The 27,470-nt window shown below is 38.6% G+C and overlaps 1 protein-coding gene across 1 annotated transcript in view; it reads right to left on the bottom strand.

Moving 5' to 3' along the window:
• The window catches only part of LOC103219230 (phospholipid-transporting ATPase FetA-like), a 109,800-nt gene that overhangs the window by 56,188 nt on the left and 26,142 nt on the right, over window positions 1–27,470 (bottom strand). Inside the window, exons 2-10 of the mRNA XM_073022226.1 lie at window positions 18,062–18,120; window positions 13,335–13,448; window positions 12,389–12,487; window positions 10,553–10,614; window positions 6,845–6,917; window positions 6,407–6,477; window positions 4,792–4,874; window positions 3,888–4,046; window positions 1,705–1,793 (exon numbers count right to left, since the gene is read on the bottom strand). Of these exons, the coding sequence (XP_072878327.1) occupies window positions 1,705–1,793; window positions 3,888–4,046; window positions 4,792–4,874; window positions 6,407–6,477; window positions 6,845–6,917; window positions 10,553–10,614; window positions 12,389–12,487; window positions 13,335–13,448; window positions 18,062–18,120 (809 nt within the window). The remainder of the gene's footprint in view (window positions 1–1,704; window positions 1,794–3,887; window positions 4,047–4,791; window positions 4,875–6,406; window positions 6,478–6,844; window positions 6,918–10,552; window positions 10,615–12,388; window positions 12,488–13,334; window positions 13,449–18,061; window positions 18,121–27,470) is intronic.

The following is a 27,470-nucleotide window of genomic DNA, read 5'->3' as shown; positions in this document are numbered from 1 at the left end:
GGCGATTCCCTTCTGGCTAGGGTTGGTCTAAATGCTCCCTCTATGGGTGGGTATCAGTGGAGTTCAACTTGGTTTTGCTTTCTGCTATGACAGAACAGCACTGAGTTCAATGCAGGGTTCCACAATTGCTGTGCTCTCCCTCCCCAAAGCTTACAAGTTCTTTGCACCATGCATGGCCACCAGGAGATGGGGGAATGGTGGCATCAGTAATTCAAGATTGTCTTCAATGCTTCTTTCAGTGATATGATGTTAAAACCAGGTATTGTGATTGTTCAACTCATTTTTGTTTCTTATGAAGGTATTTTATATGTGGATAGTTGTTAAATTTGGTGTTTCTGTGGGGGTGTGGGGGGGTGATTAATAAAGACTTCTATTCAGCCATCTGGTTCCACCTGTGTTTTTGTGTTTTGTTGTTGTTTTTTATAGAGATGGGGTCTCGCTGTTTCCCAGGCTGCTCTCAAACTTCTGGGCTTGAACAATCCTCCTGTCCCGGCCTCCCAACCTGCTGGGATTACAGGTGTGGGCCATCACACCCATTTGAAGACATCCTGTTTTGAAGACAAACCTAGGCTAAATGACCTAGCCTACTGTCTAATGATATATGTTGCTAATGTTGTCAAAAGCATATTTGCTCATGTTACCTTCCTGAATTCTTGACCATGATTGTCTTCCTCATTAAGAAACTAGGAAATGGAACTTTGATCAACTGCTGAAAACTACTTACTCAATAGTAGAAAGAGAAGTATAATGAATACTAGTTTCTAAGCTGAACGAACCTTCCTAATTTTCTAAAATCCCTTTTGCTAGATCCAAAGGATTTTGAAAAGGATCTGGGATGTTTCCCATAATAAAGAAGAAAAGGCAGTTTATAATTCAAATATTAATGATAAGAATATACAAAGAAAAGGTATTTTTTGAGTTTTCAGAGTCTAAACAATACAGTAAAAATAAATTGAAAAGTTATGAGATCAAGTGTAGGCATTACAGGAACTGTTCAGCTATGCAAAGAAGCTGTTTGAGAGAGGAAATTAATCTGTCTATATCTAGTAAGAATAAAGTCAGCTTATATCAGATAGTAGAAATAATTTATTTATTAGTCTTCAACTTAAACATCTATTATCAAAGCTGATTGTTATATATTGTAGTGCTTTTCAAATTTCACTTCTTAAGAGAACACCCTCTATTTTTACAACTGAAATTGTATAAAATAGATAAACATGAAGTTGTTCTTTTTAAAGCAAGAACTTCAAAATGAGGAGGCTAGAATAAAATCCACTTGATCTCCCCCATTCCCACTGTACCAGACCTTAAGACTCCTCTAAGAAAAGAGTTTGAAAATCATCAGTTTAAATTAGATGTTTTATTAGTCTAAGTAAGGTTTTATTAAAGTGGTCATGAATAAAACTGATTATAAGAAAATAAAAATATGTCTTAATTTCTAAACTGGGTCCTTGATCCATTCTTGTACCACTGATCAAAGCATAATATGTTTTTAAATACTTTGTGACTATTCTTCCTAACAGAGGTATAAGCTAGACTCTCTTGTAACTTGTCTGTTCTTTTCTGCCTCAGATCTTAATCTCTGGGATCCTAAGACTGCTTGAGACTTTCAAACAGCTAAATTCTGAACTGCAAATGCCATTTCTTCTGTGAAAGGAAGGGAAGTATGTCTATTTGTAAAGAAACAAAGAGTATTTAACTTACCCAGAGTACAAGAACATTCATGAGATGGTCTATCTGTGTTCGTTTAAAAGTGGACTTTCCACTGTTCTGCATTAATTTGGTGTCTGGCCCTAAATAAAACAGGAAGATATCAGATATTAGAATCACTGAACATACTCAGAGGCTTGGAATTGGTTGAACTGTATCTTTATGATAATCTAACCTAACCACTTTCCAATGCTAGAGGATAAAGTCCTAGAGAAAGGCTCACAGTTTTCAATAACTCAAAAAACGGAAAATTTTTTCTAAGGATAGTTCCAACGACTTCTTTAAAGTACACTCATGCAGATCCCTCTCTTTGTAGCACCTCAGACAGTCTCAACTTTCATAGATGAGTTAAATTAGAAGAGGAGTCGCAAGCTTCTCTCTTACCACCATCTGGTTTATTTAGCTTAGGGAAAGAATTTTCTGATAAAGAGATCCCCATCATCTTTTGAGGAAGGCCACTGCTGGCTCAGGCTATATTGAAAGTTTCTAACTGGGAATGGAAGAAACAAAAAGGCAATGGCAGTGATTTCTTCTGAGGTGGAAGCAGGGGAGCTGAGACTCCTCTGGAGCTGAGAGACAGAGATTCCATGTTTCTTCACGACAGGGCAGATGGTACACAGAAGGAGCTTTTAATGGCCAATGGGACTAGAGCTGGAAATTACTAACTTGAGCTATGGCTCCAGAGAAAATGTAAGAGGTTTAGAAGAAACTGTAAGCAGCAATTTTTCTGGCCTTTCACCATCTGATCATTATTCCAACATGTGTTCTGATAAAGGACAGATAAAGGAATTTCATCAATGTTTACACATGGGGAGCTGGGACATCTCTGATATGTGGACAAACAGTGGGAGTGCAGAGCATAAGCTATGCCATTCTTTCCTCTTAAACATTCCTCAAAGGGCTTCAAGACATGAGAAGTTTGGCTTACAGCCTGGAAGCTACAGGTACCATATCTTCTAAGGGTCCTTAGACTGACTTGCCCCAGGCTTCAGGAAGAAGGTAGAAATCATCATAGAACTTGGACATCATGTAGCAGGAACAGCAACTCAATTCCATACAAATACCTCAAAATGCTTTTAGGTGGCATTAGTCTCTGCTCAGAGCTTCCCAAAGATACTGCAATGTAACCAACCTTGGGAAAACTTAACTACATTTGTGCTGTTTGGCAGCCTCACTGTTATTGCTTTCAGGAAAGAAAAACCTTTTGCTGAAAAATGAACATTTTATGAGTGGCAATTGTGTGTGAGTAGTTGCTGAAGTATATACAGTGAAGAAAATAAGTCTAATTTAAGTCTTTTGAGTTTGGGAATTAGGTAGCCTCGTCATTGCCACTCTAAATCAAGAACCAATGAAAGAAGTTCCACCAGGGCCTCCCTAGACTCTTAAGCTTCTCCCTAGGGATTTGGTCTCATTAGTTTTCACAGAAGCAAAGAGTGTAGAAGACTCATGTCTAGGAGTAGATGCTCTAGAAGGGGAGCTCTGGGAATCTGAGTTGAATAATATTCACTGTGGTAAATCTTTCTTGATATTTCCTACTATGGTTGTTGTCACTGAGGGACTGGGGTAGCACAGAGGCTTCCTCCATTTTCCTGAACCACATCATAACCCAGGAAAATCTCTTACTAAATATAATGAATTGTTCTAAATGACATCTCAAGAGGGGCCACTATTAATGATCCATATGTGACTTTTCTCTGGCATGAACTTTTTACATTATATTTTTCTCTGTAATAAGCATTGTATCCATCCTCTCTTCATGGTAATAGTTCACATGTATACTCTCCCCCTTCACGTGGTAATTCTATTGTACTTCCTCTGTATGTATACCCTCTCCTGTGTCCAGATCTGGTCAAAGAGACTCATGAATGCCCTGTGGTTTTGGAATGCAATGCTTTCCTCTAACAAAGGTAGAACCGATATGTTGGAATTTCATTGCTTGGAAACAGAAGTCACTTTTTTTCCCCTCAGAAACAAGGTTTTTTTCCCACAAATCTCCCGTCCATCCATCCATCCATCCATCCATCCATCCATCCATCCATCCACCCACCCACCTGCCTATCTATCTCAAAGCCATAGTGTTCTGATATATATCCAAGTGTCATATCCATATCCTGAAAACTAAGTACCCATAGCTCAGCCATGAATGGAATTTAGTCTGGGGGCCAAGGGAAATGTACCAGTGTAGATCACCAAGCCATAGCACCAGTCTGTATTCCTGATGATGCAGCCTCGGAGTAGCAGCTTGTCATGGTCCAGGAAGTAGTTTTTCCCTTTATAGGTCAGTATTCCTGAGAATCTGTCCAATTTGTTATTGGGAGCCTCACATCTCACTTCTCCTGCAGAAAAATGAAGGTATAAGAGTTCTGCATCTGTAATCTTAGGCTTTTCCTAAAGATGGAAGGAGACTTAATAGAAAGGAGGAAATAAAATCCTTCTTTCAAAATACATACATATCTTTTTCCTAGCTTCTCTCAGTTACTGCGCATTTCTGACCAGCTCCTTCAAGAAAGGCAGACAAAGGGTTTCTCAGCACTAAAGAAGAATAACTCTGTATGTGACATGGATCATCCAGAGAGAGAGAAAACCCCACATGATGGTGACATCAGTACTGCCAGATCATATGAGCTCTGAATCTGAAGAAATTCAAAAATGACTTAAAGCGAACCTAGTATTTTTTTCAAAATGGAAACAACTTGACCTTTTCCTTATTAGTAAAGTAAATATGCCCTTTGTAAGTGTTTAAGTAATACTAAAATGGTAAAGAAGGAAGTAAAATTCATTCAGTGTCTTGAGAAAAGTGCTATTTACCTTTTGAAGTACATCCTTCTATGTTTTTTCTATATAAGTACTCATAAACATACCCATGTTTCCAAAAACAGGTTTATGTTATATACAGTATGCAGTCTTTTATAAATTGTATTTTTCTTTTAGTTACATGTTGTATTTTTTATTTTTCAATAAATATCAACTTGCATATTGTTGTAATAAGTTGTATAGAAATCACTATGGATGTAGCATACTTTATTTAACCAGTCCTCTACTGATGAAAATTTAGGTAGGAAAACCCATTTCCTAACTCACCATTAAAGGCAGACAGAAGCTCCAGGTGATCTTCCATGTCACTGGTAACTGAGATGGCCTGCTTCACTTTCAGGTTGGTTTCACTAGAGTAAAAGACAAGTGACCAGAGTACAGGACACAAACAGAACTGTTGCACAGGTGCAGTATCTCCTAATTTTTCATGGGGTTTTAGAAAATAGATGTTACCAGTAAAGCCTGGGCTTTGAGTCTAAGCTGTAAAAGTCACTCCCACTGCTCCTCTCTCAGTATTGAGGTGAGATGGCTCTTCAAGGAAGCTGAGTGTTAGCCATTCACTCCCGTCTCTTTCCTCTGACTCCCTGCAACACACTGCCACTACTTAACTCACGAGATCTAGCTGGTCAGGTGCTCTAGAGGCTGAAGAAACATTGTAAATAACCTGGAGATAGTATCTGCTCCCTTCAAGAATAAGGAGTATGCCTGTAATCCCAGCACTTTGGGAGGCCGGGACGGGCGGCTCACAAAGTCAGGAGATCAAGACCATCCTGGCTAACACGGTGAAACCCCATCTCTATCAAAAATACAAAAAATTAGCTGGGTGTGGTGGCGGGCGCCTGTAGTCCCAGCTACTTGGGAGGCTGAGGCAGGAGAATGGCATGAACCCAGGAGGTGGAGCTTGCAGTGAGCCAAGATCGCGCCACTGTACTCCAGCCTGGGCAACAGAGTGAGACTCCGTCTCAAAAAACAAAAAACAAAAAACAAAAAACAAAAAACAAAAAAAAACAAACAACAAGGAGTTTGGCCAGGCATGGTCACTCATGCCTGTGATCCTAGCACTTTGGCAGGCGGAAGCGGGAGGATCACTTGAGCTCAGGAGTTCAATGCCAGCCTGGACAACACAGTGAGACCCTGTCTCTATTTTTTAAATTAAAATAAATTTTTTAAAAAAGAATAAGGAGCAGATCCTGGTAAAAACTTGCACATACCTCCAAGGAAACATACTCCACACCTCATAAATATTTATGGAGCCCATAACAGGCTCTTAAGTAACTGCTTGCTGGAATGCATAGACAAAAAGAAAAATGGAATCCATGTTTCAAAAAATTGTGTGCATCAAGAAGTACAGTTGTACGAATGAAGATCAATACAAAACTCCCAGGACAAGCTTTCTGCAGATGGCTCTATCCTCTTAAGACCTTAGCTTTTGGATGTTAATAAATTTCTACCTTAAATCCTTTACAGAACATGGTATTTTATCAGTGAATAGATACTTTTATATTCAAAATTTTTCCCTTGGAAACTTTGAAACTGTACTCTGAAATGTTACAGTTCTGTTATCCTCTTTCCCACTACTCAGCATTATAGAATATGGCCAGAGTGTCTCTAATTTAGAGATGGAGAATGTAAGGTTTATTTGCCCTATTCTGTGCCCAGTCAATGCTCAATTGTTCCTGTCAAGAGCTCAGTCTTAGACTTGAGGGTCCCAAGGATGTGGTGTCCATCTTCTCTTATCTGGATATTTCTAGGCTCTCTGGCTCATATATTCAATATTCCATCTGAGAATAAAATTAATTCCCTGCCTAATGCTACCCCTCAGTGAGAGACCACTCTAAGCTGGCTAAATCATCTTAATGGAGCATCAGCAGGGAACACTTACCCATCCAGGTCTGCTGTCTCTATGTATGTCAGACTATATGGCTCACTGCTAGAGAGTAATAGTATATCTGCCTGTGGTCAAAAAAGTCAAAGACAGTCAGGAAAGCAGGAAGGTGGGCTCTTAACATTATAGTGTGACAAAAGCAGTCACCTTAGGAACAGATGTTCACCCTAAGCATTTTACAGACACTGATTTACTTTCTTTGTTTAGGATCTATCACTGCTATCATACACCCTCTCCCAAAGCTACTCACACTTTCCCTGTAACTAAAGTGAGAAATAGGAAAGGACAAGCTTCTTACTGCAAAAGCTATTTATTTCTGATGCAAAATGAGGCAACAAAGGTCATCAAAAGGAGTGGTAGCAGAAGTGCTCCAAGAGTCCCTGGTTACCCACTCAATCCAAAAAAGAACAAGTCACAGCCAAAAGAGGTACTCACCGTGACAGGTTGATTATTTTCTAGTTTTATTATATCTCCCACTTGAACATTCATCCATTTGTCCTCCTTCATCCTATAAGAAAATAACCTTTGAATATCTGCTCTGAGAATTTCCCCAAAGCTCTGCTTTGACAATCAAGATGATTTCCCCAACCTCCAAAAAAGGCTGAAAGGAATAAAAACAAGTCTCAAACTGGTCTGTGATGCATCCTTGCTGCAATCAAGAGTGGGACCCATTTCTCTTGACTTCAGGCTATAAGGGTTCTAAAGCCCTACAAACGTATCTGTAGACATACATGCACATACATTTATTTTATTTTTATTTTTATTTTTATTTTTTTTAGCCAGGTGTGGTGGCTCATTCCTGTAATCCTAGCACTTTGGGAGGCTGAGTTGGGAGGACTGCTTGAGGCCAGCAGTTCAAGACCACCCGAGCAATACAGCAAGGCCCTTCCTCAAAAATATTTAAAAAAAAAAAAAAGATTTTTAAAGTAAAATAATTCCAATGGTAAAGCGTGTAAAAGGAAAATATTAAAGTCTTCTCTGTCACCAGTCTTTAGTTTTGCTCCCCAAGGATAGCCACTGTTAATAATATTTTTATATTTATTTCTAGAAAATATCAATCCATGTAATCACATATAACACACATGTAAATCACATTTAAAAGCCACACACCAGATACATAATTTTCTGCACTTTGCATTTTTCATTTAACAGTCCATCTTGGAGAGCATTTATAGAAGTTGTAGCTCATTCTTTTTGATAACTTAAATGTGTTCTATCATAAGGTCACATCACTTTTATCTACTTTTGTTTTGTTTTGTTTTGAGAGTCTCACTCTGTCTGCCAGGCTGGAGTACAGTGGCATGATCTCGGCTCACTGCACCCTCCGCCTCCCGGGTTCAAGCAATTCTTCTGCCTCAGCCTCCCGAATAACTGGGACTACAGGCTTGGGTCACTACGCCCGGCTAGTTTTTGTATTTTTAGTAGAGACGAGGTTTCACCATATTGGCCAGGCTGGTCTCAAACTCCTGACTTCATGATCCGCCTGCCTCAGCCTCCCAAAGTGCTGGGATTACAGGTGTGAGCCACTGCACCCAGCCTTTATCTACTTATGTTAAAATTAGATTATCTTTGATCCTCACATCCCTACTTTCCATAAAAGGCAGCCTGGCAGTATGAGCAGATTCTACAATAATAGTGGTTTGCTGCCCTCCTCTTTTTTTTTTTTTTTCAACCTCAATTTCCACAAATAAACAGGGTCCATAAATCCTTCCTCCCTGAGAAAAGACTAAGAAGAATGTACATATTGCCACAAGCATTTTGGAAACATGAGCTATATCCTTGCAACAGTTATATGATACCAAGCACCCAAAGAGCGGGAAAGAGAGTCTACAGGACACTGTCTGTTTTGTCTCTGAATGCAGAATTGTTATCTTCAGGGCATGACATACATCACCACTTTGCCAGCTACGCATAGGCATGGGTATTCCTAGAACACCTTTCCTAAGAAGACGGCTGCTTTGAGGAGGGCCAACTTTTCCAAAAAAAATCCTTTTATATAAATCCACTGTTTCTTTTAAATACTTTTCTGACAGTACTGTAGAGTAGTAGCTACAAGCCTTGGAGACAGATGTCTGGGTGTTTGTTTTATTTTGTCTTGACTTGACATTCACTGTTACTCTGGCATTCTATCTTCCATGGTTGTCACCAGTAAAACATAAAGAGGAACAAGTGCTGTCACATTCTGGCTTCTCCTGGAGATACAAAAATTTATAATTTCTTACATAAGGAGCTGCCAAACTATTACCAGTTTGTTCCTGGACATTATAACCATCATGTGTCCCAGATTTGGGAGAGGTGAAGACATTCCTTACTGATTTAAAATACTCAATCTTGTAATCCAAAACAGTAAGCATGTTCTGAAGCTGTTCTTGCCCTGGGTTGGGGAAGGATTGCCAGTTTTAATAATCTAATAATTTGAATTTCAGTTTCTCCCACCAGAGGGACAAGAGATAAAGCCTTATGATTTTGAGAGTCAGTGAGTTAAAACTAAGAATTTCTCATAAAGTCAGGACCCTTGAAGGACAACACCATTAGTGAAAGAGCGATCTAAAAAAAAATTGGCTCGCTGGCAAGAAAGTTTGTCTATCTTAGTCTGGAGGGTTGCGGGCGTTAGTGAGTGGAGGACTCTTCCCTGAAAATCTGTAACCTCATATTGGATGGGGCTCAAATTTATACTTCTTTCAAATTAGGTATCAGCAGGTAATACCCTTGAGTCAACTGGCAGAAACAAACACAAACCCTTATAAAGGGATACAATCTCACCTCCAGCCACATAGAATTCCCTTAAAGAAGGTTCTACTAACGATGTGTTTGTAAACAAAATTATTGAGAAATGAAAAATGACAAAAATTATAACTTATAAAACAGACAAACGTTTAAAATAGCAGCTCTGTTTAGACCCATGTGTTCTAGAAAAAGAAAGCTGTTTTCTGGAACGTAGACTATTTCAACAACCAACCTCACCTCTGCATATTAAACTAATCAGTTACTCGGTAGCTTACAGAGTCTAACCAGGGTTTTGTCTGTTAAATCCCACCTTAAAATCCCTCTATGACAAATTCTTCAATAATCTTATAAAACCCAAGTGCTCAAGCTACTTGGGTGAGTTGATTTGACTAAATCCTTTTGGTTAGCAATTCTTAATATATTCAGTTTTGTCTTCTCTTTTCTTTTTATTTCTATTTCCCTTCTTTTCTTTTTAACTACAACTGACTTTTTTGGTGGTATCTTATGGGACATTTCAACAGGTCAAAACTCTTGAGGAAACAATCCACCATGAGTAAGAATCAGCAGACACAATACACAACAGGATTAGCTGCCCAAGCTCTTGAGATGATAGAATTATATGATAAATACTACAGCTATTGCGTGTTTGATAAGGCCACCATAATAAAGGCTGGACCTCAATCCTGAACTCCTTCAGGTTTGCACTTTCTTGCAATCATGCTTCTGCTCACACTGGTCCATTTTCCTTTCACACAGTCTCTACTTGTCGAATTCTTCCCCTTCCCTTAAGGCCTAGTACAAACACCACACCGCTTCCAGAAAGTCTTCCTTGATTCCTTTAACCAGTTATAATTGCTTATTTTTTATTAATTTCTATAGTAATTTTTTGTACCTCTTAGGACAGTCTTCATATTTTGCCTTACATAGGAATATGCCTTCCTTTTTCCATTCCTGCAACACTTTAGATAGCTATGATCAAACACTACAGCAGTGGCGCCAACTTCAATACTCTGTTTGGATTGCTAACAGAAAAGATGACCTGACCAAAGGCTATAGTAGAATGGACAAAAACCATGTCAGAATCCATTAATGTTCTAAAGACAGATGTTTCCATGCTAACTATCACACTAATAATATCACTTGCATAGTAATACCATAAAATATTGATTACTTTAATATATATTATTTTATTTCTATTTTCACAAGCACCCTCTAAGGTAGAGAATATTATTTCTATTTTATAGAAAAGAAAAATGAGGCCCACGCAGTTATCTGAGGTGACATGACAAATTCAGGGCATGCTAGATCTAGAAACAAATTATTTCTATGTCTGAGGTTCTTTTCAGTGTCCTGAACTAAGCCCAACCCTTTCTCAGGACTGATTCTACCTAAACTAGCTTCCCTAGAAGAACTTACTTGCCATTCACCAGTAGCAGAACAGGTAGGTTGTTGACTCGATCGTCACTTTGATGCCTTTTCTAAAATCACACAAGAAAATGTTCAGGAAATAGACCTATAACAAACTGCATATAGAAGATTAACATTTTGAAATATTACACAATGTAGTTCTCTTCTTTGTAATTCTCCTTTTCTCCTATCCCAAGCCCTTCTTTCCTTAAAACCAGGCCAAGAGGTTGATTATCTCTGGGAAGCTGGGAAGAGAGGGCAGGAAAAGAATCCAGGGAGAAGAAAGAGGCAAAATCTTGGTTTTAAATATCAAAAGCAAAAAACCTGGGGGAATGAGAATAACATATCAAAAGCTGCAGAGGACACAATTCAAATGATGCGCAGGGCTACAGAATCCCATGTGCCTGGGTAGGTGCGGGGAAAGCTGCGTATTCTCAAGTAGACTCCTACCTTACCTCCAACCATGGTTGACATACAAAGGCTTCTATAGTGGCTGAGGAAAGAGGCCAATATTTAAAGACCAAATAGAAGGGAAACAAATAGAGGCTATGTCCTGATGCCAGGATTCACATAAATCTCTTCCTTCCAGTTGAGATTACTCCCTGAGTAAAGGGTAGGACTGGGAGTGGGGCAGAGAGAATCCTGAATTTGTCAGAATTCAAAATTGTCTAGATATTTATCATAGAGAGACTGAATTCTAAACCAGAAGTAATTGGGTTACAGTGAATTGGCAAATTAATTTTTGGTTCTCATTGGAGAGAGTTAAGATGGGGTATGCATTTGGTTATAAGCTAAACTGAATTCAGTTATAGAGAAATAAAGTTATTTCCATTCCTGCAACACTTTAGATAGCTATGACCAAACACTACAGCAGTGGGGCCAACTTCAATACTCTGTTTGGATTGCTAACAGAAAAGATGACCTGACCAAAGGCTATAGTAGAATGGACAAAAACCATGTCAGAATCCATTAATGTTCTAAAGACAGATGTTTCCATGCTAACTATCACACTAATAATAGAGAAATAAAGTTATATTTTTATACATCAAAGTTGTGACTGAAAGGTAAACCACAACATGCTAATCCTGGGTTTATAGAGATAAAGTGCTGAGGAAACAAGGTGCTCTCAAACTAGGCTAAAAATCTATTCTGGCAAAATCAGAAAGACCCTCTTAGGGAAACTGCAAGCAGGTCTATAGGACTGGCTTTCCAAATCCCACTAGTAGGCATGGTACTGGGTCCTTACTCTCACCCCTCTATGCTAGGCCTGCTGTAAGAGGCAAAGAGGAAGCCATGCAGCACTCACTGTCAGCCAGTTTCTCTTTCAAGGCCAGGACAGAGGGTTCCTAGCTGTGCACACTTAATAGAATTGAAAGTTGGAAAGGAAAATAGAGTTGGAGAGGAGACAGGAAATGTGGAGACATAACAAGAAAGAGAAAGAATAGGAGAGATGAAGCAGGGGCAGATGGATGAAGGGACAGGGAATATAGAGTGGGAGGAGGAGCAGAGGAAAAAGGATGAGAACAAAGCTAGAAAAAACTGAGAGAGGAGTAAAGAAAGAGTGGGTTATTAAAGATGGAAGGAGGCTTGGGAAAGGGGCTAAAAGTGGTGGTAGTAGGAAGACAGAGAAAGACCTTGTTTTGCCCTTTTCTGGCCATACATAGACCACCAATCTTGGGCCTAAAGGTACTGCATATTACTCTGGGATGGATAAGGAAAGGAGAAAGGAAAATATCTCTTTCCATTCAGGGTTTCTTGTTAGCACTAGGTAGTTCTGGGAAGCCCTTCATGCCCACAATCTGACTAGGTGCAGTGAGGAACTAGAGGCCGAGGAAGCCACTTCACCAGATCGTCGATGGCATCTTTCACGGCTGTTATGGACAGCACCACCATCAGGGGTGTCATAGTTGTATACCATGTCAAGGAGGAGATCTGGGGAATCAACTAAGAGAGGGAAAGGGAGAGAATCTTGGGTCAGAAAACTCAAAGGATAATATATCCCCCCCCGCCACCACATCCCTCACCCTCAACATCATTTTCACCTCCATTTGTTCATACAAATTCCAACTATCCTAGTTGCTTTCCACTGTTGTATCTTTCATATAACCCCCCAAATATAAGCAAACATTTCCCAAGGGAGGAGAAAAGAATAAAAGGCTCTAAGTTGCTACCTATCTATACTGAACCCCACAACCTTTGTGTTGATGGCAAAGAGTCATTTCTCCTTTGACAGTGAAAAGTAATGGGTGTGGACAGTGGGTAAGAGTAGATACAGAAAAACTACATGCTCTCCCACACCCTTCAGTACAAGGAGGAGTGACATGATCTGTCCCTCTCTCCCAATTTGGGCCTACCCTGCCCTGCTTCCTGTTCTTATGCTGGCACTCATATTCTAAACCATCCTAAACCTTCTTTAGCACTCCCACATGTTGATTTTATGTCAGGGAGGCTGGGACAAGAAGGAGGAATAGAGTTGGAGTTGTGGTTGGGGTGAAGAATCTGTAGCCCCCTATGGTCAAGCTGAACTGTGGCAATGCAGCCATGATGAGGAGCTCCCCTTCCTTAGAATGTGGTGACCTTGTCCCTTTCCTTGTATAGAGGCTTGCTATACACTAGCTGATCCTGACCACAGCTATTCTAAGGGACTGGTCTGAGACTCCAGTCATCCATGTTCCTGTTGTCTAAAGACAGAAGATATTTTCCAGTTTAGGGAGGAGAAAAACTGATAATACAGCCTGACCCCAGAGAGATTCGTAAAATACTCTGTGAAAAAGGCCCCCAAAAGCAATACCTGTAAAAATAGCAAAATGAGGAAATATGCATTTGCAAGTCTCTGGAACTGTTCAAATAGGTTCAGGGGCAGGAAATTAAAGACACTATATTTGGATGTCTTGATGGTATTGTTCTGTGAGTAAACAAACAAACAAACAAGAAATACACAATTAGACAAAAGACAGCTCAAAACTGGGTTAATAAGCAGCTGCCCCTACCTCCCAGTCTATCCCTCCCCTACAAAAAAGACCAAAACCACTGAGTGAAATGCGAAAAAGCCACCAAAGCACCCCGACTCCAACCACCAGCACGGGGAGGGAGAGAGGGAAGGAATCTCTCTAATTTCCCCCTTTTTCTTGAGGCCTAGAGAGGCCTAGAGGGTAGAAAGAAGGCAAGGCTGCTCTATATGATACTTGGGGGAATGTATCTCTGCCTGATAGAGTTCTTGTTTATTGATGTTATTGATAGTAAAAATGATAATCAAATCAACAGCAATAAAAACTTACATTTATTGAGTACTTACTACATGAAAGGCACTTTTCTAGCATTTTATATGTAGCAACTCATTTACTCCTCACAACAACCCTATGAGGGGGGTACTTTTGAGGATGAGGAAATTGAGGTACTGCATCCAGAGCTCTCTAACAAAGCTTTCCTTAGCCGGGCAAACTCAGTCTGGTGTGCCTTTCTGTGCTTTTTGCAATGTTGAAGGATGTCAGATGCTAAAAGCAAAAAACTGTCTTTCAACCCTAGCCCACTGAAGGTTTCGATAGTGGTCACTATCAGCATTGGAGAATCATTTGGCCCTTAATTGTCCTAAGAGGATTTAAAGAGTTTTGGCTTATATCTAAGCTATTATTTTGCTGAGTGAAAATGGGAACATGTCTAATTCCTCGATTCTGATCTCAAGATGTTCACAGGACCATCTTACTTTCTACCTTGGAGTCTTAAATCATTTGTCCTAAGATGTCAGAGCTCAAATCTAAGAGCTCTAAAAGCAGGAGAATAAGACCAAATAATTCTCTAAGTTCAGGGCTTATCTCCTACCTCTTCCATTTAAAAGGACAGAACAAAAGAATAAAAATAACTAATGGATACTAGGCTTAATACCTGACCGATCTGTACAAAAAATCCCCATGACACAGGCTTACCTATGCAACAAACCTGCACATCCTGTACATGTGCCCCTGAACTTACAGTTTTTTTTTTTTTTTAAAAAGAAGAACCTACCTGCTGGCCTGGAGTACAGATACCGCTCAAGCAAGAAGAATTCTTGCTAGGCCCTGCCTTAGAGGGGCATCAAAGTCTTTCTCTCAGAGAATTAAAACCATTCAGTGCTAAGACTAAAACCTGAATCTTGTGTCCCCACCCAGAAAGTTAGATAGGCTATCCAGTCAAGCATTGCCCAAGGTCTATTTCCTCAGGGACGAGAAGCTGGTCAAATAACTTAGCACTTAGGAGTTTAAAGATCCAAGCCAAAACCAAGATTTCCCTGGTGTTCTCTCCATGATTTTCCAAATAATAATCAATCAGACACTATAGCATTTCTCAAGGCTTGCTCTGTTCACAGTCCTATGCTGAACTATACTAGTGGAGGCTGAAAAATAATTAGACAGGGTCTCTTCTGGAGAAGCTCATGGTCTGTCTCGAACAAAGTTCTAGTGAAATGATCTCTAAGGGCCCTTCTTGTCATGAGAGTATATAATTCTAACATGGAAATAGCTTTCTTTGATCATAAGATACTTTGAATTTCTCAGTGTCTAAGTCCAGATGACTGTGATACTTGGACCCAAAGATCTTCTGAGAGGTGGCCTTACTGATGTAGCTAGCCTTCACTGTTGATTTTCCATTTGATTTTATAGTCATTTAATGTATTTCAGGTTTCTACTGACGTAGGTAGCATTCTGCCTCAAGATAGAAGTACAGGTATTTATTTACTAACTTAGCAATTAGAGTGTTTCATTTTGCTCTTAAATGTAAAACCAGAAGCAATATCCTAATAACATCTCCTTAACTATGAAGTTCCTCAGAGTTTAGTCCTCTTGGCAGAGGTGATAAAATTTAAACATGATAGAGGTGGTTAATTTTGGTTTGGTTATTTTTTCCTTTGGGCAGTGATATGGGACTGAAGGTTAACTGGGAAAATAGAAGAGAATAAAAGGCCAAGGATATAATGAGAATCAGTAGTTAGGAGTTGGGAAGATGACAAGGAGTCACAGTGGAAGAAGGCAGAGAAATAGGAAAATGAGCAATGCTCAGGGCCAGGGAAATGAAATGGTGTTAAATATATCAGAATCAGTCACATCTGTTCATTCACTCATTAAATATTCAATATATATTTATTGAATGTTGGCTATGTGCATAACATTGTGATAGAAACTGTATCACAGATATACTCTGTATGCAGAGATAAATGAGATACCCTTTTTCCAAGGGCTAATTATTAGAGAAACAGAACTAATATTTTCAGAACCATACTTAACTCCTATGATCACCATGCAAGGTGAACATTATTATGCCCATTTTACAGATGAAAGAACTGAAGATCAGAGAAGTTAACAAACTTGCCTAAGACATTAAGGTTAGTAAAGGCTGAGCTATATTCAAGCTCAGATCTGTCAGATGCCCAAACCTAGATTTACTGTCCCCACAGCTTGTTATGTAGGTCTAGAAGATACAGAAGAGAGAAACCTGCTCTCATGGTCATATCTTGGATACTATTATTATCCAGAACCATTTGATATGGTTTGGCTCTGTGTCCCCCACCCAAATCTCATGTTTAATTGTCATTCCCAGTGTTGGGGAGGGACCTGGTGGGGGGTGATTGAATCATGGAGGCGGATTTCCCCCATGCTATTCTTGTGTTCTCACAAGATCTGATGATTTAAAAGTGTAGGATCCCCTTCACTCTCTCTCTGTCTTTCCTGCCACCACATGAAGAAGGTGCTTGCTTCCCCTTTGTCTTCTGCCATGATTGAAAGTTTCCTGAGGCCTCCCAGTCATGCTTCCAGTTATGCCTGAGGAACTGTGAGTCGTTAAACCTCTTTTCTTCACACATTACCCAGTCTCAGGTAGTTATTTATAGCAGTGTGAGATTGGACAATATACCACTCCTACTCAGAAATCATAAACTAATACCCCACAGAGACCACAAACATATATTTTTATATAATTATAGCTATGTATATGTATACATAGCTACACATGCATGTAATTATATTATGTATAAAACCATTGCTTGTGATCATAGAAGACTGAAAACAACCCAAATGTCCATTTAAAAGGAACTGATTAAATAAAATATGTTAAATCTGCAGAGCAAATACTATATATTATAGCTGAAGAAGGAAAAAAAAGAAAAAAACTATTATAAAATTATGATGATGAAAACATCTCCAGGATACATTGTTAAGGTTCAGAATAGTGTAAAAATAGGAAAATAAGACTATATATTTGTATTTGCTTTATTTGCACAAAGAGACACTAATCTGATTAATAGACACAAGAAAACTAACCGTGGTTCCCTCAGGGGAGCAGATATGGACAAGGATGGGGTATTGGAACATGCCTTTTCAATATATATCTTTTCATGAATTACTTAGTCATAGATACATAAATAAGTGAAAAATGAACAATCCAATAGAAAGTGAGCAAAGATCATTAACAGGTATTTTCCAGAAAAAGAAATACAAAAGGCTAATTAACATGAATGTCATTTTCATCTAAGAGCTGGCAAAGATGAAAAAGATTGATAATAGCGAGTTTGATAAGAATGTGGAGAAACGGGCAGTCTCTAAGTAGAAACATAAATGGATATAATTATTTTTGGGGGCAATCTGGCCTCTGATAATTTTAAATTTTTAGTGTGTTTTTCTTTTGATACAGCCAATTTACTTTTAGGAAACTTTCACAAGATACAGTCACACAAATGTGCCAAAATATATGTATAATGGTGTTCATTCAGCACCATTTAGCATAGCAAAACACTGGAGACATTTAAATGTTCATCAATAGGCCGGGCGCGGTGGCTCAAGCCTGTAATCCCAGCACTTTGGGAGGCCGAGACGGGTGGATCACGAGGTCAGGAGATCGAGACCATCCTGGCTAACACGGTGAAACCCCGTCTCTACTAAAAAATACAAAAAACTAGCCGGGCGAGGTGGCGGGCGCCTGTAGTCCCAGCTACTCGGGAGGCTGAGGCAGGAGAATGGCGTGAACCCGGGAGGCGGAGCTTGCAGTGAGCCGAGATCCGGTCACTGCACTCCAGCCCGGGCGACAGAGCAAGACTCCGTCTCAAAAAAAAAAATAAAATAAAAAAAAAAAATAAATGTTCATCAATAGAAGACTGACTAAATAAATCAAGGTTTATCAATATAATGAAAAACAATGTCGCTATTAAATAAATGAGGGATATCTATATGTATTGTCATAGATAAATGTCTAAGTGAAAAAATAAAATTGTAGAACTATGCTTTCATTTGTGCAAGAAAAAGCTACAGTATTTATTTTCTGGGAGTTACATATAAACCTGAAATCTGAGACATTCTCTCCCTAGCTTATGTCACTGGATTAATTTTGGCTTCTGAGCCTTCATTGCACCACTCATTGTTTAGGAGCTTGAAAGAAAGTGTAATAGAATCTGTGTTATAGGATCTACATCTACAAAGAATTTCATGCTTCCCCAACAAAGAAGAATATTACAGAATACTGACCCCCTTCTGAAACAGCCAGAGGGAAGACACTCACCGGATATACAAAAATACTGTTGAATTCTTTGTTGTTGGCTTGCAGATATCTCTCATGTTCTGAAAAAAGATGGGATAAACGATGAGATGGATGCCCCTGTGTATATCGGACTGGGATGTTGGCTGCTAGTGAAGACTTCACTAGATCCCCACACTTTCTTGCTGAAGATATCTATTTAAGCATGCGATTTTGTCTCTTTAATCAAAATAATCAAGAAATATAATAAAAATAAAAATACTCAAGTATTCAAGCTTTCTGGAGGCAACAGGACAAGTAACTCCTGAGGAGTTCTCCACCATCAATGCTTCTAGTACTTCCTAGATTATGTCTCCACAGACAACAAGATGGTCTGCACCAATTTTAGTGCCAAACACAGAAACCCAGCCTTCCCTCATAAGTCAATTTTAGCACTTTGTCTTAATATATCTGAGGCTGTTTTCCAAGTCAGCTTGTCCTAAACTTTCTTAACTAAATTTAAATTAATAAATCATGACTGAGCATCTATTGCCAGTGTACTGGATGCCGTGGAGGGATAAAACGATGAGTAAGACAGTCTCTGACTTCAAGGACTTTAGTATAGTAAAAGCCTGATAACTACTTGACAAAATCATCACATCAAAACATAGAGGTGTTTGTTACAAACTATTACAAATAGTGAGCCTGTTACCATGCTATGAACAAACAAATATATATATACACACATATATACACATATATGTGTGTGTGTGTATATATATATAATCAATAGATCTTTCTCCCCTGAATGAAATATTCCTATAGTCTCTTTGGTTCTTCCTTGGTTCAGCAAGCATTTACTGAGTTCTTGGCAGGTTCAGGCCCTGTGCTAGGTCCTAGGGTTATGAGATGAGGAAAACGTCATCCCTGACCATCTTGGTACTCCTATTCCTAGTAGGAAAGACAAATACAAAATAAAATTTCAATCTAATGTAAGGGCAGAGATACAGATTGGAGGTGCACAGAAGAGGGGATGGAAGTCAGGGAAAGGAGGACATAGAGGTATTCCTGGAGGAGAAGATGCTTTAGTTATTTGGATGATACGGATTAAGTGCTTCCCAGTTCTCTTAAGCCTATGTATTATACCAAGCAATCTAGAATTTAGCCTGAAGGCTGACAGTGCTCCTAAGCTTTCTACTCTTTTTTTTTTTTTGAGACGGAGTTTCGCTCTTTCTGCCCAGGCTGGAGTGCAATGGCGCGATCTCGGCTCACTACAACCTCCGCCTCCCAGGTTCAAACAATTCTCCTGCCTCAGCCTCCCAAGTAGCTGGGATTACAGGCATGCGCCACCACCCCAGCTAATTTTGTATTTTTAGTAGAGACAGGGTTTCTCCATGTTGGTCAGGCTGGCCTTGAACTCCCGACCTCAGGTGATCCACCTGCCTTTGCCTCCCGAAGTGCTGGGATTACAAGCGTGAGCCACCGCGCCCGGCAGCTTTCTACCCTTAATGCTTCTAGTAATTCCTAGGTAATGTCTCCATAGAATTTGCCCCCTCAGAGAGTGGGCTGTAGCAACCCCTCTGCCTCTGAGTTGTATTGAATATCTACTTTAAAGCTCTTCTGGCCCCCTAAGGTCCTCCTTGGCCCATGGCTCACAAGATTAAAAAGAAACTTCCTTCCTTGGCCCTCAAAAATTCTATCCTAGGCTACCAACTCCTACTCTGATCTTGAGCTACTTGATTCACTCCTCCAAGAGGATTCTCTGGCTCCAGGTCCTAGAAACCCAACCCTACAATTGTTCAAGTTTTTTTTTTTTTTTAAATCTATGATTCATATAATATAAAATTCACACCCTGAAAGTGTATAATTGAGTGGCTTTTAGTATATTCATGGTTATGCAACCATCGTTGTTAATTCCAGAACATATTCATCATCCCCCAAAGACACCTCATACATATACTCTCAATCTCACCTCTCCTCTCAGTCCCTGGTGGACACTAATCTACTCTCTGTCTCTGTGGATTTGTGTATTCTGGACATTTTACATAAATAGAAGCATAAAATATGTGGTCTTTTGAAACTGGTTTCTTTCACTTAGAATAATGTTTCCAAGGTTCATTCATGTTGTAGTATGTATCAGTACTTCATTCCTTTTTACATCTGAACAATATGTCAATGTTTGGATGTACCACATTTTACTTATCTATTCATACATATTTGGGCATTTGGTTTGTTTCTACCTTTTGGCTACTGTGAAGAATACGGCTATGAACATCCATGTATAAGTTTTTGTGTAAACATGTTTTCATTCCTCTTGAGTATATACCTAGGAGTAGAATCAATAGGTCAAATGGTAACTTTATGTTTAATTTTTTGGGGAACTGCTTAACAGTTTTCCACAGTATCTGTACTATTTTACATTCCCTCCTCACAATGTATGAGTGTCCCAATTTCTCCACATTCTCTCTAGCACTTGTTATTGCTCATGTTTTTTACTTTAGTAATTTTAAAGGCTGTGAAATAGTATCTCACTGTGGTTTTGATTAGCATTTCCCTAATGACTAATGATGATGTTGAGTATCTTTTCATGTGCTTATTAGCTATTTGTATATTTTTCCTTTGAAGAAATGTCTATTCAGATTATTTGACCATTTTTTAAAAATTTCAACTTTTGTTTTACATACAGGGGGTACACGTGCACTTTTGTGGCATAGGTATATTGCATCCGCAACCCCTCCCCCTCTAGTAGTCCACAGTGTCTACTGTTCCCGTTAATGTCTTTGACCATTTTAAAATTGTGTTGTCTCTTTATCACTGAACTGTAAGAGTTCTTTATATATTCTGGATAGAAGGCCCTTATCAAATATATGATTTGCGAATATTTTGTACCATTCTGAGTTGTCTTTTCATTTTCTTGAAAGTTTGCTTTGAAGCAACAAAATTTTTTATTTTGATGAAGTCCTATTTGTTTTTTCTTTGGTCATTTGTGTTTTTGGTGTCATAGTTAAGAAACCATTCCTAATCCAAGGTCATTAGAATTTACTCCTATTTCTTTTTCTAAAAGTTTTATAGCCCAGATGCAGTGACTCACACCTGTAATCCCAGCACTTTGGGAGGTTGAGGCAGGAGAATTGCTTGAGCCCAGAAGTTCAAGACGAATCTGGGCAACATAGTGAGATCTCATCTCTACAAAAACTAAAATTAGGCACAATGGTGCAGCCTGTGATCCCAGCTATTCAGGAGGCTGAGGTGGGATGATCACTTGAGGCCAGCATTGAGGCTGGCCAATGAGCCATGATTGCACCACCACACTCCAGTCTGGGCAGCAGAGCAAGACTCCAAAAATAAATAAATAAACAAAATTAAAAAGAGTTGTATAGTTTTAGCTCTTACATTTAAGTCTTTGATCTATTTTGCAGTAATTCTTGTATATGGTGTGAAGTAGGGGTTCATTTTTATTTTTATATTTTTGTATGCGTATATCCAGTTCTACCAGCACCATTTGTTGAAAAGACTGTTCATTTCCCAATGAACAGTTTTAACGCCCTTTTGAAAAACAATCGATCATATGCATTTTCTGTATCTACTGAGATAATGTGGTTTTTATCCTTCACTCTGTTGATGTGGTATATCACATTGATTAATTTGCATATGTTAAGTGATCTTTGTGTCCTAGAGATAAGACCTACTTGGTCATGATATATGATTCTCTTACTGTGATAATGGATTTATTTGCTAGTATTTTGTTGAGGATTTTTGCATCTATCAGAAGTATTGGCCAATACTTTTCTTTTCTTGTAGTGTCTTTGGCTTTGGTATCAGAGTAATGCTGGCATGATAAAATGAGTTTGAAAGTATTCTCTCTTTTTCAATTTTAGGAAGAGTTTAAGAAGGACTAATGTTAATTCTTTTTTAAATGTTTGATAGAATTAACCTGTGAAGCCATCTGGTTAACTGCCTGCCTTGACCTCCCAAAGTGCTGGGATTACAGGCGTGGGCCACTGCACCTGGCCTGCTGGGAGGTTTTTGATTACTAATTCGATCTCCTTACTTATTAGTCTGTTCAGATTTTTCCTTTGTTAATCAGGCTTGGCAGGTTGCATGTCTCTAGGAATTTATCCATTTCTTCTAGGTTATTCAATTTGTTGGCGTATAACTTTATAATAGTCTCTTGTGACCCCTTTTATTTTTGTGGCATCAGTTGTAATCTATTCTCTTTCATTTTGGATTTTAGAGTCTTCTCTTCTAAAAATAAAAGTTTACTTAAGGGTTTGTCAATAGGGTTTATCTTTTCAATAAACCAATTCTTAGTTTCATTAATTTTTCTTATTGTTTTTCTATTCTCCATTTTATTTATTTTTACTCTCACTCCTTCCTTCTGCTAACTTTGGGCTTAATTTGTTCTTTTCCTAGTTCCTTAAGGTATAAAGGTAGGTTGTTTAATTGAGATCTTTCTCTTTTTTTCCTTAATGTAGGCATTTATTGCAATAAACTTCTCTCTTAGAACAACTTTTACTGCATCCCATAAGTTTTGTTATGTTTCCATTATATAAAGGTATTTTTACTTCACCTTTTTGATTTCTTTTTTCATCCATTGGTTATTCTAGTTTCATACCATGTGGTTAGGAAAGATACTTAATATACTTCCAATCTTTTTACATTTGTTAAAACATGTTTTGTGGCCCAACATATGATTTATACTGGGAAAAGAACAACATATTCTGCTGTTTGGGGATGGAATGTTCTGTATATATCTGCTAGGTCCCTTTGGTCACAGTGTTATTCAAGTCTACTGTTTCCTTGATTCTGTTTCTGAATGATTCTGTTGTTGAAAGTGGATTAATGAGGTTCTCTACTATTACTGTACTGCTGTCTATTTCTCCCTTCAGTTCTGTTTATCTTTGCCTTATATATTTAAAGTAATTATAGATAGGTAAGTATTTACTATTGCCATTTTGTTAATTGTTTTCTGAGTGTTTCGTAGTTCCTTTGTTCCTTTCTTGCTGTCTTCCTTTGGCCTTATACATTTAAGTGCTTTGTGGTTGTATGCATTTATACTCACTAGTGTTATATACTATTTATGAATTGGCCCTTTTATTTATCATTAAATAATGAACTTTTTGTCTTTTATGACAGATTTGTCTGACATAAGTATAGCCATCCTTGCCCTCTTTCAGTTACCATTTGCACAGAATATCTTTTTACATCCCTTCACTTTCAGCCTATGTATGTCCTTAAAGCTAAAGTAACTCTCTTGTGGGTAGTATATTGTTAGATCTTGTTTTTTGTTTGTTTTGTTTTTTCATTCAACAATTCTAGTCAGTCTTTTGATGGAAGAATTCAATCTATTTACATTTAAAGTAATTATAGATAGGTATTTACTGTTGTCATTTTGTTGTTTTCTGAGTGTTTTGTAGTTCCTTTGTTCTCCTCTTGCTGTCTACCTTTGTGATCTGATGACTTTTGTAGTGGTGTGCTTTGATTCCTATCTTTCTCTTTTCTATATCTACTAGAGGCTTTTTCTTTGTGGTTACCATTTGTACAAATTGTTACCAAGATGAAACTGGGATGTTCAGCTAGGCTTACCCAAGGATTTGAGAGTAAATAGATTTAGATTATACACACTAATTTGGACAGAGTTGACATTTTTGCAATATTAGTCCCCTATCTGGTAACATGCTGTATTCCTATGAGAGAGACAGAGAGATAGCTGTTGGCGTCCTCCTGGGACGCCACTCCTTTGTGCATGATGATCATGTCTATATAGTCAGCTTACCAGCAATACATAAGCAAATGGCTATGAATCTTCTCTGGACTATGCTTACAACCCAGCTATGCAGCTCGTAGTTTGTTCTACTGGACTAGTACATTTCTTCCTTGTTACATTTTATTCTTGTGATTATTAGGATGAATGGTTACTGGATGATTACTAGCTGAATAAACATGGGAGAAGTTTTATACTTACGTGAGATGGGATTGATATATTTTGTGGAGCTTTATTTTGACTGGTTAGTGGCATATTTACAACTGCATGATACAAGGGCTTCTGCTAATCATTGAAGCTTAGCTTCTCCAAAGCAGTGTAATATGCATAGCTCAGATAATTTAGTCCCATCTAGGATTTAGAGCTGGTGTATGGCCTATGCCCTTTGTGCAGGGACTTTCTCAGGGGGCATAGATAGCTACCTGATTAAGGCAGGGCACTAGAGGAGTATTGGTGTTTCTATTTGTGTTGAGATTCTCCAGTCCCTGGACAGGCTATGTTCATACTCAATATATTAATGGATTAGTTAATAAAATCAGTTTCTCCCATGCCATTTATCCCTTCAGACCAGTAAAACCTCTCTATTTGTTTAAAAATATTATTTTATAACTCTTGATAGAGTTATAATATTTTCTTACTGGATTTTACATTTCTTATTAAATTTAATTCTAAATATCCCTGATTATTTTTTAACCTAATGAGGGTCTAACAGCCTCTGCCAGTAATTTATCTGGGTGCAACAGGCCATTCCCTCACTAGTTCTGAGGGATACCTGGGGTTCAGGCTCTACACAACAACTGAATACTGAACACATATCTCTCTCTTTGAGTTGAAGAGTAAAGTAAAGCAGTAGATTCCAAGATTCAGAGCCTGAGTTGCTAAAGACAGATTGAGACTCCAAAGTAGGGGCAGGATTAACCTTCATCTTGTTCTGGCTCTTTGATGACAGACCCGCCATGAAGAAAGAAGAAGGAGAAAGCAAAGTAGGATTTTCATCAGAAGAAGAGGAATTGGGGGCTAGAAAGTCAGATTTCCTAAGAGGTCTATGATGAAGAAAAAGAAGGAATGATGAGAAAAGTGGTTAAAATATCACTTTGCACAACTATCTAAGAGAATAAACTAAATGTATGAGAGAGAATAAAGGCAGACTGTAAGGAAAGAAAGTAACCAGCCTTGTTTGAGATCATAAAGGCAGGAAGAAAGTTTTCAGACTGGATAATAAAGATTAATTTAAGATTCCCTGGGGCATGTAAATACTGTGAGAGAAGACTGGGTGACTAAGTGTTTTCCCCATTACTTGTTAATTCAAAGGTTTTTCCTGTTTGGCTGAAACAAGAATGACAAAATGTGAATTATGAGTGAGAGGTTAGAATGACAGAAGGTCGGAAATTAGTTGAGACAAGGAGAGTCTAGGAAATGGTTTAATTGAAGAAGTCCTAGCTATGGAACTCAAGGGGACAAACACCTACTTCTAGCCACTAGTGACTGTGGAAAATTCATTCTCCATTAGGAACTGAGGGTTGAGTCTACAGCCTATTCAGTCAAAGACTGGTTTCAAAGGACCTGTCCTAAAAGCTGGCCTGGGCATGGTTAAATAATTGAACTAAAAGGGCCAGACATCTTGGTGAAGTGAGGCAACCTGGTGTTATAAAATGTGCTGTAGACTTAAAGTTTAAAAATATAGCAAGCTCCTATAGTGGTTAAGAACACAGACAATTGAGTCAGGCTGTCAGGGTTCAAATCTTAGTCTTCTACTTCAGAGCTTAAGTTGGTGAAGACAGATTGAGACTCCAAAGTCAGGGCAGGATTAACCTTCACCTTATTTTAGTTCTTTGATGACAGACCTGCCATGAAGAAAGAAGGAAAAAGGAAAGTAGGATTTTCACCAGGAGGAGAAGAGGAACTGGGGGCTAGAAAGCCAGATTTCTTAGCCTTGAGAAAGTAACTTAACCTGAGACTCATTTTATTCTTCTGTAAGATGGAAATGACAATAATATCTACTCATAAGGTTATTGGGAGGATTAATGAGTTAAGGCATACAAAATATTTGAGAACAATTCCTAATAATTGAAAATGCTCAGGACATTTCAGCGATTCTAGACTGGACTCTGCAACTAAATTGTTAAGTGACCTAGGGCAAGTCACTTTTCATTTCTTGGCTTTAGTTTCTTCATGTGTAAAATGGGGTAGTAAAACCTACTGTATATGCTAATAGGGCTAAATGAGAAGATAAATGTAAAGCGCCTATCTGATTCCTGACAAATCGAAAGTACACATTTTTAACTTGAGAAAGGCGAATGAAAAATAAATAAAAAATAAGAACCACACAAAAGTACACATTAGGCTGTGTGCAATGGCTCATGCCTGTAATCCCAACACTTTGGGAGGCCAAGGAGGGAGGCTCAGTTGAGGCCAGGAGTTCAAGATCAGCCTGGTCAAGGTAGCAAGGCCCTGTCTCTACAAAAAAAAAAAAATTTAATGTAGCTGGGCATGGTGCCACACACCTGTAGTCCTAGCTACATGGGAGGCTAAGGTGGAAGAATTGCTTGAGCCCAGGAGTTGGAGGCTGCAGAGAGCTTGATCATGCCACTGCACTTCAGCCTGAGTGACAGAGGGAGACCCTGCCTCTAACAACAAGCAAAAAAAAAAAAAAAAAGTACACATTAAATGTTATATTCTGTTATTTATCTTATAATATGTTAAGGAGATTCCATATGCATGACTGATATAGTTGTCTGTGCCCAAAATAGATTTTGAACTTTCAGCTACCTTCTGTGGATGCACTAGGCCAATCCAGGTAGTGGAAAAGGAAGTGTACAAAAGCCATACTCTAGTGAGGAGAATTCTCAGTCTACCTGTTAAAAAGGTAGTAGAAGTCTCAAAATAGAAGAAGCCTCTGTTTAAGGATATAATGCTTAGAGTTTTGACTCAAATGCCAGGGTGAAAGACTTAGCTCTTATGCAATATATGTAATACAACCTCAGGTTTTAGGGGTTAAAGCTACAGAAGATCGGCAATTATCCTAGACAAGGAAATGGCAGAAACTAAAATGGAAAAATGAGCTCTGTAAGATGAAACAAAAGAAAGTAGCACACTGAAATATAAGTAACCAGGAAAAGAAGGAGGAGGGCAGAAAAGGAATGAAGACCAGTTAGTCAGGTGGAAATCAGGCTTAGGAGATTCGGAACAAATATTTCCTTGTTCACAATGGGGAATTGATCACAAATGGGATTTTCCAGCTAATGCAAGAACAATAAGATGATCTTCTGGAGTGCAAGTCTCTAACTACTGGATTAGTCAAGGCTTACTCTCCACATACGACTGTACTCACAGTTCCATTAAACCCAGGTGCTGGCAGGGCAAATTTAACAATGACCCCTTACTGTAGTTCTAGATTAGCAGGCCTAGGTGATTTCAGCCAAGTCATTTAATGGGTGTCATAGAAATTTCCTTTTCCTATCTCTAAAAATAAGTGAAGATAGCTGCAAGGGGAAGGATAAAGGGCTAATTTCAGGTCAGATTAGTTGGAGACAGTTATGATTTGGCTGTGACCCCAGCCAAAATCTCATCTTAAGTTGTAATCCCATAATCCCCACGTGTCAAGGGTGGGACCATGTGGAGGTAATCGGATCACAGGTGTTGTTTCCCCCATGCTGTTCTCATGATAGTGAATGAGTCTCATGAGACCTG

Source organism: Chlorocebus sabaeus, chromosome 12 (assembly GCF_047675955.1).
Source record: "Chlorocebus sabaeus isolate Y175 chromosome 12, mChlSab1.0.hap1, whole genome shotgun sequence".
Taxonomy (NCBI): domain Eukaryota; kingdom Metazoa; phylum Chordata; class Mammalia; order Primates; family Cercopithecidae; genus Chlorocebus; species Chlorocebus sabaeus.
Note: the sequence above shows the minus strand (reverse complement) of the source record. Positions and strands in the feature narration are given on the sequence as shown.